The sequence below is a fragment of the Argiope bruennichi genome, chromosome X1, assembly GCF_947563725.1.
Source record: "Argiope bruennichi chromosome X1, qqArgBrue1.1, whole genome shotgun sequence".
NCBI lineage: Eukaryota > Metazoa > Arthropoda > Arachnida > Araneae > Araneidae > Argiope > Argiope bruennichi.
Genome location: NC_079162.1, coordinates 17,263,517 through 17,276,426, shown reverse-complemented (window position 1 = coordinate 17,276,426; position 12,910 = coordinate 17,263,517). Strand labels below are relative to the sequence as shown.

Sequence of the window (12,910 nt, the reverse complement as noted above, 5' to 3'; positions counted from 1 at the left end):
TTTTCTTTTTAAATAATTCCAAATTAATTTAATAATTTACAAACAGTTTTAATTAATATGTTGTTTTTAATTTTTATGCAGAAATAAATTTTTATTCCTCCAACACTTGGATTATAATTTAATTTTCAGAAGAAAAATTAGAAAAAAATTAATTCAATTATGATACTCACTTTTGTATGGAAAAATAAATGTATTATCTCTTAATACATGAATTATAATTTATTTTTTAAAAAAACAAATAATTATGTTCATTCAAACTGTTCTTGAATTATAATCTAATTTTTAAGTGTTAAAACAGTTATAAATATAATTTGAAATATAAAAAATAATTTAAATAACTATTTTTATCATAAAATCACTAAAATTTTCCCATTTTTGAATTTTAATACCGATAAATTATTTCTTTTACCTCAGTATTTATATCAGTAATTAAAGAGAGCAGCTAAAATTAATAAAATTTTATCAATAAACATTCTCAATATTAATAATAAAAAAAAAAGAAAATTGAAAGCAGATGTTAAGTAATGGAATGCACGGGTAGATGAAAATTGTTAGTAACATTATACGGTATGCTTTGTATGCCCGCTTTTCTAACGAAAAATAAATATTTTTTGAAGGAAAAATAAATTTGTTTTCTAGTCGACTCCTTTAAGGTTTCTCTTGTGGATAATCATTATTTACCGTATCAATTGTGCAAGATATCAAAACATATCTAACTTGTTTCAAATGTTTTTACTATAATTATCATTCTGTTTCTTGTATGTAATAAAACATTAAGGAAATATTTTTATGATGTCAATAATTTTATTAACATATATCATTATTTAAGTTATGGTTGTAATTATTTTTCCTGCTTAAAAATAAAATTATGATTTTTAGATGAAAGAACATTTATTTTTGATTGATAAAAGAATTACATATTAATTAAAATTGTCTCTAATTTTATTTAAACAATTTTTGAAAGAAAAACGAGTTTATATCTTTAATTTTTCTTCAAAAAATATAACTCGGGTATTAACAGGAAACACGTTTGTTTTTCCATAAAAATTGAGTATCATATTAATAGTTAATTCTGAATATATAAAAAACGCATTCATATTTATAATTATTTTTCTTCTAAAAATTAAATTATAATCCAAGAATTGGAGAAATAAATATTTATTTCTGCATAAAAAATGAAAAATACATTAATTAAAACTGTTTGTAAATTGTTAAATTAATCTGGAATAATTAAAAAAAAATAAATGGGGTAAACTCGGGTCTCGCGAATGCTATGCCAGCGCTTTATCCACTATAATATTCTGATTTCAGCAACGGCGAGACTTTATTAGTATATAAACTATGCTGAAATTTTGAGGGCCATTTTCTCGAAATTTGCTGGTTATTGTGCTTTAATATTTTCATGAACGAACCTTTTAAATGTATACTACCATTATACTAAATCTCATTCCGAACTCAATTTTCAACTTCGTGCCCTCTCCTTGTAAATTAAAGTTTTGTGGCATGTTTCATTGAGTTCTAATCAGTATGATATTAACGCACAAAAAATATTGATGAATATCCGAAAAGAGTTAATATTTTGATAAAAACAGAAGATGTGCTCACTATAAACAAAATACTACAAATACTGCAATAAAATTAATTTTAAATGACAGAAAAAATTCACTCACATGTAAGGGATACATGGTGGACTTGTTTCTGCTAAGGCTTGTCTATAGGCACGAAATGATGATGAACTGTCAATCAAAGCACAGTACTCCTTTAAACCCTAAAAATAATATTACAAATAATCATTTAACATTTAATGTATACCAAGGCACAATTAATTATAAAACATACAATGAAGTGTAAAATTTCAAATAAATATTTATCAGAAAAAGAAGCAAATTATAGAACTGTTACTTTTAAACAAAATCTTGTAAACCAAACATATCGTTCAAATGTCTTTCAATGATGTAAAATGACAGAAATGAAACGACGAATAATCGAAATTGTAATAAACAAACTTGATTATTGCAAATTTAGTACTACGCAAATTAGTTTAAAAGTAATCTTTCTGAGACTCCCTCTCTTCAGGGGAATACGGGTGTCCTAAGTCTGAGGTACCCAGGGTTCTTTATTCCCTTCAAGTTTGCTCTCCATTTCGCCATCTGTTTTCTGCTTGATTCCATCTCTCAACGTCAGGCGAATAAATTCTCCATGAAGACTGTAGCTAATCTGTTTGCTCCTTGCTCATGGATAGCATAAAACCTCATATGTTGACTATGCGAGACGACTCATTAGATAAATGATCAAATCACCTAATAACTAATCAATTGAGCGGTTAATCTGCTAGGGATAAAGCGCGGTTAATCCTTTAGGGATAAAGCAAAAGGGTCACTTTCTTGGGTTTCGAGTCACTGCCCCAAGAAGCAACTCCGATCTTATAGGTTCAAGCTAGTATTACGGTAAGCGTTCAAGTTGGACTCTATAAATCAGGCAATACGGCAAGCATCAGAAGTGATGGCTGTTATCCCTTGTCGTGCTCCGTGGCAAGTGGTGCAGTCGGGTTAAACCACCACGGGCCCGAAGGCACCACTCATTTTTTGTATTGGGCATTGGATCTGCCTGAAATATAGAAAACATTTTTTGGAAGATTTTCAAATTTGGCTGCTGAAAAAGGTATAAGTTTCTTTTGGAAGATGTACACAACAACTGTATTGTGCTCTAAGGAATCAGAAATATGTAATTGGCATGCTGAACTTTGTTTTCGTCTTTGAAATATATAACCAAAGGATAGACTGTAACCTATTGGCTTGCCCAGTGATAGCTCTATGCTTCATCTTGTGCGATTACACTGCGATTTTGAAAAAATCATAGATGACAACGAACTCTTATTCTTTCAGGATTTTCTTTTGTGTACTTAAGGAAAGAGCTCTGCGGCTTGACAATGAAATCAAGTTGGACAGCCTGCTGCAAAGCAAATTAATACATTCTTCTGAATCTTTTTCTAAAATTTGTAGGTTACAACGGTCAACTGTAACCCATTGTTGGAATTATACTTTTACCAACTGAATTCTCAGAAAAGGATTCTTCCAAAATTTTATATATCTCAATTCCACTTGGACAATAAGCACATTTTCGCATTTAGCAATCAATAGATGATGACACAAAGTATACAAAGTGTTTTTGCAAGATACTGCTTGTAATTCTACATTTTACTATTTGCTACAATATTCAATTTAGTATTTCCTATCATTTGTTTCATGGTTTGATGAATAGCGCACGCGCACACACAAACAGTGTGTGTGCCACTTTGACCGGCTAGCACACAATGTTTAGGTCACAATTCAGAGAATTAAGCGAAGAAAAAGAATTCAGAAAATTGAATCAAAATTCAGGGAAACCTACTTTAATACTGATAAATTGTCCTTATAATGCTTATATGCTTCTTTAAGGTTACACAGTACGAGTCTTTTCGAAATTTTCAATTACTTCTGTTTCAGTAACTGTCACACAATCTTTAATACCCGGCATTACTCTACTAATTTCATCATGCTCATAAAATGAACATATAATTCCTACTGTCTCTATTAGTAAGCTTTTCTCTAGTTTCAAAACGCCGTTTTCTTTCAGAATTCTTTATGATTGCCTGACCATGTAGTTTGATGCATTAATTTCACGGTTCATCTTTCTAATGCCCCAATTTTCATGTAAACATGTTAGAAGTACTTTTTTGTTCTATTTGTAAAACTAGAAAACTTAATTTTCAAATTTTTAACAATTCCTGATTTCTCAGTGTCATTATCACTTTCTGGTGAAGAACTTTCAGCAGCAACAACAAAAAGTTTACGTTTAATAGTCATGGAAATTTTTTTTTACCGTCCATGCCCAAAATCCTTACATTTCAATTTACTATTTTTCACTATTTGATTATAACTATTTATTATATGCATCATAATTAGAATAATTATTAAAATTATTAGTTTTATTAATTTATTATTTAAATTTCATCAAAATCATTATTTCATGAAAAGGAAATTCCTTTTTTTTAACAATAAAGTCCATATCATCCCAAATTTATATTTTGCAATGTGATTTATAATAATTCACACTATTCATAGAATTAATATGAAAATTTTTTAATATGTGCTTTTTGAAAAAAAGCAAATTTAAATGAAAAATTTTAAAATGCTATAAAATGGCACCTACTCCAAGTTTCTAATCCAATTAAGAAATTTTTTACGGCTATTTTTTAAAAAAATGCTGTTTCTTAATTTTAGTACCATTTATGATAACTTTGAACTCTATTATTCATAAACGACTGGACATATTTAAGTAAAATTTTATATTTTTCTAAGTCTATACCAACCATACACCTCCGTCAAATTTCAAGTAAATCTGAGTTGGCGAGGATAAAAATGGTCTTTTTCTGTCTTGAATTGACATGGATTGACCCATATATCTAAAATCTTTAAAGTGATTTCGCTTCATTTTTCTTCCGTTTGATTATTGCACAGTACATTTTTATAGTAAGTAAAAAATTCCATTCTTTTTAACTAGAATCAATCTAGAATAAACAAAATTTAGTACTCAGAAAACAAAATAAATTCAGTTTCACTTATCAAGTTTCAGATAAATTTCATTTTTGTAAACATTTCCCATTTTTTTTACATATAGCAAGGAATGCATAGAACATTGGAAAATTTATGTCCTTTTAAAGGGTCTTTTTGCCCACTAATCATATCTCAAGTCACAGATTTACCCATAAAATATATAGAGTACAAAATCATATGCACACTAGCTGACTGAGTGCTTAAAAATAAAATATCCTGCTTTCTTCCAGTGAGACCTTTCCTATTCATACTATCTACCAACACCAAATCAAAACTAAGCCATATTCCAAGAACAGAAAACAGAATCATTTAATCATTTACAAACATAAAATAAAATACAGATGAATATAAATATTATTAATAATAGCATGTCTTTTTAAACTAAAAAGATTATTGCATCAAAATAAAAGGAATTATTCAGTGAAAAAAATTGCATTAAGTTTCAGCTCACCAACCATAGTAAAAAATTCACCTGCATATTGGCAGAATGCTCACCCTAGTTGTATCATACAGAAGAAAAAAAATGGGAAATCGGTCCTTATCGCCTATTTTTTTTTTCTTTATTGTATAAAAATAAAACGATTTTAAAAGTATAAATAATAAAAAAAAAAGACGGCCTGAAACAATTTAGCAAATTACAGTGACAATCAGTTTCATATAAATCAAAAGATGAAATGTGAAGAAAAATGAAATGTTGCTTTCCTTTTTATTTTATTTTATTTATTTATTTATTTATTTTGAGAAAATTACAGAAGAAATATGTACCTTTAATGCAACAAATAACAAAATTAAAATGATTTATTAAATTTAGCATTACTTTAAAATTCGAAAACTATTTTTAATGTATAGAGAATTTTAAAAATAAACGTTGGTATTGTCTGCATGTAATAACCCTATAATGCATGACTTTTTATTTTTTTATTTTTTTTCCAAAAACATGTGTTTTAAATAGCTGCAACTAATTTAGGAAAATTGTTTTTAAAAATTTACAATTATTTTTTGTGTAAAATTTCTAAAAAATTAAAATGGGCTAAATAGTTATATTATGAATTCAACAATATCCCCATGGCACAAATCAAATTATAACAAATCTGCAATAAAATTAAAAGTCCCTTTTTACAAATATATTTTTTATATTGAAAAAATAAAAAAATATTTTTATAGTATTTTTAACGGTAGAAATATTCATACAACAGAAATCTTGGTATTTTCCCACGTTTCCAGTTTAAATTTAATTCTAGTACCGCAATTGCCATAAATCGGTCTTTTCTACAAATCTTTATCAAAAAGGATTTAAAAAAAGGATTTCCAAACACTCATTGCTGCCCTTTGGAACAGTCATGTGAAGCTTATAAATGGAAATAAAAAAATAATAAAGTGTAACCAAACAGCTACACGATGCAATGTAAGGTTAACATCCATTTTTGGTGACATGCGCAACAGCGAGATATAAAATTACATCTTTTTGAGGACGAGAATGACCTTGTAATGATCCGGCAACTCAAACGAGCTTGGCTTCCTTCTTCAGGCAAGCATCTCTCTTATCGGGCATGTTTCTGTCCAGAAATTGACAAACTTAATAACATCCATTATAAACAAATATCATTCTATCTGCATTGGTATTCAAGAAATTTTGACATCTAACATCCCTTTAAAACTCAGTGGCTAAAATAGTGTTCGAAAAATTGTAGATGCTGTAACTCAAAGTTCTGGGGGTGTCTCTATTTTGATTTTGAATTTTTAACCACACTCCTTAGCTTACATATATCACAGCAGATTGTAGCTGTACAACTTCACTAACGAACTTTTATCACAGTCTGCTTTAATTTTTCACCAACCCATGATGTTAACTATTAATAATAAGAATAGACTTTCACTAATAAATAAATTTAATTTGTTTCAAAGTGATCGCAGTTTGCAGTGATGCAGAGGCTCAAATGCTTATTGATATTTTCAGTAATGGGCCACAAGTCTTTAATCTTTCCCATTCCCGCCGAAGCCATTTAGAGAGTCCAAACTTTTATGGACCCTAGACTCTAAAATGGACCAAACACTGTAACCATAAGATTGAGATTCGGCGAGTATTGTGCCCACTCTCCAGATGATATCACGTCCGGAAAATGCGCCTTGTATCACTCTTCTGTCTTTTCAGCCTTGTGAACTGTTGCAGAGTCTTGTTGAAACGTCCACTTTACATTGCCGAAGTGCGTTTTGGCCCACGGAAACACTAGAATGTTCCGCTGGTACACTTTTAGGTTTATTTTAACGCCCTCATCCACAAAAACTAGAGCTGTTTTCACGCTTGCGCAAATTCCGCCCAAGACCATGAACGACTATGGATTTTTGCGATGCTCAACAATTGCTCAAGTGCTTGGAGCGTCCAATAGTTCTATGAATTATGAGCTTTTGGAAAGTAAAGAACTTCTCATTAGTGAAAAGGAATCTCTCTCAGCGCTTACTTGCGGCCCGCTTCAAAAGTTTTCGGCGTCTTTGGAGCTGCGCGAGTTTGTTTTCTTCAGTGAGAAGTTGAACTTTCAGGAATTTGTAGGGCTTCAGTCCAAGCTCAGTTTTTGCCATTTGTTGCACTGATCGATCACTTATTCCCAGTTCAAGAGAGATCTTTCTCCTGGAAACCCTCGAATTCCATCGAACTCGCTTTTTGATAACCTTACGGCTATTGAAAGTCTTCACCATACGTTTTCGTTCACTTCCTGGACTTTAAACATCATTGCCAAGCTCTTTGAAACGACAGATTGCATCAGGCACTGTTTACTGAGGCCCATTAAGCAAACGAACGACTTCATACTTTCGTTTTCTTTACTTATACAACTCTAAAATAACAGATCCTTTGCTGGGCATTGTAAAAAAGCCAAAAAACAATACGTAAAAAAAAAGATAATTATGAAATGTGTTATAAATGAAGTAATAGACAAAAAGAAATTAACAAAATTTAAAAAGAAATTAATTAACTTCTACGATATAATAACTTTGTCCGAGTTTTTTTGCCGCGCCCTTTAGTTTTAAGCAGAAATATCAAAACGATTGACAGTAGATCACTTTCTAAAAAATTGGCTCCAGTATATCGAGTGTAAAAAAATGCACAGTTGAAATTCAAAATTAATTTTAAACCAAACAGCTTTAAAAAATGGCAAAAAGTTTCTTAATACAATCTAAATAATATTTAATAATAGTATCAGTCACTTTTTAAAATTATAAAGCACCACATTTTTTTAGAATAATAAAATAATGTAATAAAAACCTTGCAAATGCTAATTTATTACAAATATTATACTGGTATATTATTCAAAATATAATTTTAATAAAATACTCGCTTTTGACACACATAAAATCGATTGCACCTTCTTTATAGCCTTTGTCTTAACTTTATTTGCAACTTCTTATAAGTGATAGTACACAATTAAATAATTTTCAAAATACCGCATCCAAACCTTGAAAGTTAGGAGCTCACTAAAAAGTTATAGGGCAACTAGACAATTGCCTATTTTGCGTATTTAATAATCTGCCCTAGGTGCAACTCTATGTTCCCCCGCTTCCTATTTCAGCGGGCAGTTTGAACTGTATTCTCGCAAATGGCAGATATTAGGTAATGGTCACACTGCAGACATTTCAGAAGCAATACGAAATGCTACTAAAACCATAATAAATGTGATTAATGCCATCCTATCAAGGGATTCCCCAGTTCTAAGAAATTTTTAGAGTTTTCGGAATGAAACATGTCGCGATATTCATGAGAACCAAATAGGAATTTAAAAACAAATTCCAAAAGTATAACCGATATAAAATTTCGTTGTTTTTTTAAAAAGCAAAAGCCTTGCGGAAGTGCCCACAGTATCACACTTTTTACCTCTATATCGGTCAAATTCTTAAATCCTTTGCCTTTTATCTGTCTATGGAATTCTTTACGTTGATTATCTGTAGATCTCATGCCAGAATAGTAATATGAATCTCACTGAGCGACAATAGCAAAATTCAGTTAATTAAAAGGTAGTTTGGTGCAATTATAATGGAATATTATTTCTCTCGAGGCATGTCGGTATTTACTCTTCGGATGAAAGAGAATCATTCACCTGCATCCGCATATTCATGCTAATAATATTCTTATTCCTGTAAGGAATGAAACAAGGTTTTGGTAATTTTATTCCATCGAAAATTCACTTTCTTTCCGCATACCTCATATGTCCAGAAGAAGAATGAAAAATCTCTAAACACTTGAAAGGTGCTCTTCAAAACATCTTGAAAAAGCACATCGCACCTCCGTAATCCGTATTAACCAGGGAGACACTATCCATACCGATTATGCATATATGAGGTGAATAGATACTATCCACCACTCTGCTTTTAGAATCTGCTCTGGTGCGTTTCGGACATCTCCAACAGAAAGTCAAAAAGTATTTGTCAACATTTACCCCTTTATTTAAGGCGAAACAAACTGTCTGTCCTGTAACATTCCCGAACACAATATGTCTCCAAACACCCCGAATGCAAACGATACTGACAGTTGGATTTCTGAGACAGTATGATGGTCGTTCCTCTTACATCCCCCCCCCATTAAGTGAGAGAATCAAAATGTTTTTATGTGATTGGACTTTCATGATATTACTCTTAAATCGTTTGACTTCTTTAGCCTAGGACTTTGGGACTCCACAATTTTTTTTTTTTTTTCCTTCTTTCCGGATTCGATAAATCCTCAAATGCCCCGATTGTTTTCCAAGAATATTTTTCTACGCCATTACTATTGCTAGATATCCTTCATTTACTTTAATTTTCATAGATATCTCGAAATTAGATGGCCAATGCTGGTTGTGGCGTAACTTTTTTTTTATCTGACACATTAAGACATCGTCTGCAAAAAAGTGGTTCTGTATTTACCTCTGAGTTGGTGACAATTTTTTTTTTTTTTTTTTTTGTGCTCTTCAAAACATTTCCTTTTCTTTACAGCACAATTTTATTTATTTATATCGATAACATGAGTTCTTCCAAAATACTTTCTCGCCAACACGATCGGATGCCTCTCATTGCGATCCCAATTTTGTTCCCTTTGCGTTTACTGCAAAATGAGTGTTTTAACATTATTTTTTGTTGGGTTCCAAGTCATGATGGCATTTCTGGAAATGAAATGCCATATTCAATTGCAAAAACAGTATCATCTTTTCTAACCCAAGGACTTGCAAAGTTAATAAGTCCTACGTCAAACATTCCCCCCCCCACCTGGCAAGAAACAGAACCTTCAAATACACGATAAACTACATTCCATCAAACTTATAAAAAAAGGTTTGTGACCAATTCTTCCTACGCATGTGCTTGGTGTTAAAACGACTCGTTTCTTCATAGGATATGCTCGTTACACTCAAAGTCACTTCATTTTTGGTAAGAAGGCATCAATGTGGGATGTGGGAAATATTTTAGTTGAATATCCTTCTTTCAGCTCACATCGTCATTACAATTTTCATTCATCTGAATCTGCAAGGCTTGGCGAGTGACAAACACCATTCAAATATTTTCAACTTTTTGAAAATTATCCTCTTATAAACTTGCATTCAATATCTTTGTTTTTCCTTTATATTCAATGTTTTTTTGTATTGTTATTGTCACATTCTACTTCTGTTTTAGAATCATAGATTCCCATTCAGATACTGAAATTTTAAGATTTTGTCAATTCATTTTTCCATCACATTTTAAGCGTTTTACCTCGGCTCATTTGTTTTTATATATTAAGAAATTTTTCATAATCAGCTCAGATTTTAACTTTTATTGGTGCAATGTAGCCAAAGGCAGCTTTTGCACATAAAAATATGACAAAACTAACAAACATTTAATAGAAATAATGGTAAATTTTTTTTAAGTACTAGCATACTACTGTATAGTATTGAAAACGAGTTTTAAAATTCAAAATTTATGGTAAAAATAAGTAAAATTACAACTTTATTGCTTATCTTGAATATAAATAATATATTTCTTATTTTATACGATTTATATGTATGCAAATGAACGTTTAGTCAAAAAAAGAAATCTTTAATTACCGTCTAATGTGATGATTGTCTTTGAATATTAAAAACACCATTTTGAGTTGAATTAACTTCATAGCATGTTTTCACAAATAACAGCTCGAAGTTTTTCGATGGAGTCCATGAGTTTTTAAAGAAAGGCGAAATCACATTCTTCTTCATCGTCACTTAAATTAGCACCAGATCATTTGTCTTTTATTAATTCAGCAATTGTGAATAATTTAAAAGTCATGATATCTGCCATGATTCCTGTAAATTTATCTGTGCTCTCAGATGATTGCAATCCTTTTCAGTAACGTTTGCTTAGTCAAATTACAAAAATGTGTTTTAGAGCCGAAAACGATGTATATCCAAAGCTTTGCTTTCTGTGCTACATATAAACGAAGTTCTCTATCACTATAATAAATATGAATGAATCTTAGTAGTGATAGAATTATGTATAAGCGGGAAAACTATACATGGTTTTTTGCTATATATAAACTTATGAACTTTTTACTTTTACAAGAATTAGTCACAAAATTCTCAAAAGCTGTATGTGCCGAAAATTAAATTTTGCTCCCAATTTTATACAGAAAATGAAGAAATGTGTAATATAAAATATTTCAAACTAATTTCACATTTGCATAAATATATAACAATTCGATCAGAATATGGATTTTCAAATAGGATATAAATTTTGAAGCCACTCAATTCCTGTGCAGACATTTATGAATGGCTGCGAATTTGAAAGATAAAAGTTGTAATGATACAGAAAAGTTGCATTTATTTGATAATTATTTTTTTCACAATGAGGACAGCATGGTAAAAATAATATCGTAGAACGATATGACTGGATTTTCACATTTCATCATTATTCTAAATCCAAAATTAACTAAATCGAGATAAAATATGTAGTTCACAAACGTGGTAAAGGATGTAGTAAATATAACATTTTAATTTCAAAAAGAATATAGTAACAAAATTCATGTAGATCTTTAAAATTAATACCATGATTCCACGCTGTCCTGCAAATGCTTTTATACTCAAGACCCGACTTCAGTGTCACATATTCGAAATGGATTAAGATTTCGGATTCAGTTATAAATTTATAACGGATATTATAAATGAAATCTATCGATATTATTAATTAAATCAAACTATCCGAAGGAATTTTAAGCACAAAACATTTTTCAAATACTTTGTATTTAATACTGAAACTAATGTTCAATTCACTATAATCACTTTCACATCCATCATTTCCCTATTCTCTGAAAAAATTATCACAAAAAAAAAGGGATCAATGTTATCAAGTAGCACATATTTTGAGTATGCACTGCATTCATATATGATTTTTCCAGATGCAAGCACCTGCCAAAAACACTTAAAGATATAAGACATCTTAAGATACCAATCAATAAATAAGTGTATAACCCTTTTACATATAATACAGAAAAAGGCGTTAATATTCAAGAAAATGTACATGATTCAAAATCGTTTCTTGGCTGTTTATTTCCACAAAGAAAATTTTACTGTCCTAATCAATATACTGCAAAACATTTAGTGTTATAAAAAGTTATTGTGGTGAAAGCTTATAAGCCAGTTAACAGCTACGCTACACGAGCAATTGCTTATGTATTGTGGTCATGTTACTGGGCTGCGAACCACAAGGTCCCAGGTTCTATCCCCGCTCATCCCAAACCGCCACAGTATAAGGTTTTTAAAAATAACTGAATTCTGAATTAGACGTGATGAATGATTTGTACAACATAAAAATATAGATCAAACTTATTTTTGTATAACAGATATGCAATCGATTTTATAATTGCAGGATGTCGAAAGTACTTTAATAAGACTTATTTATTATATTAAAAAATTTCTAGTTATTTACAATACAATTAAATAAATCACCAAGTGATGGGAAATAATAAGGAAAAATCAATTAAACCCATAAACAGCAGCCTATAAAACATCTGAATAGATAAACTTACAACAATTCTAACACTTCAGGAGTTCTCAAACAAGTTTTGTACCATATAAATGAGAATAAAAAATATATGTATCATTACAAAAAGAATTTTCAGATAGAAAACCCGTGCTTCCTAAATGCAATATTTAAAATCCCAGAATAAAAGATTTAAATTTTACATTATTCAGTCATATTCGTATATGAAGCGATTATATTATAATGAAATCTAATTATGAAATATAGTAACACATTCAGGACCGGCGAAAGGAGAAAGAAGTATTCCCTTAGGCCCACGCGCTCCGAAAGTTGTGCGTACCCACAAGCCCGAGTAATTTTTCCCGCTA

The 12,910-nt window shown here is 30.3% G+C and overlaps 1 protein-coding gene across 2 annotated transcripts in view; it reads right to left on the bottom strand.

The window, feature by feature from the left end:
* Positions 1-12,910, bottom strand: part of LOC129958296 (rap guanine nucleotide exchange factor 1-like) — a 104,062-nt gene that overhangs the window by 23,773 nt on the left and 67,379 nt on the right. For both annotated transcript variants that reach the window (XM_056070683.1, XM_056070682.1), the window contains exon 17: positions 1,671-1,768. In XM_056070683.1, coding sequence (XP_055926658.1) covers positions 1,671-1,768 — 98 coding nt within the window. The remainder of the gene's footprint in view (positions 1-1,670; positions 1,769-12,910) is intronic.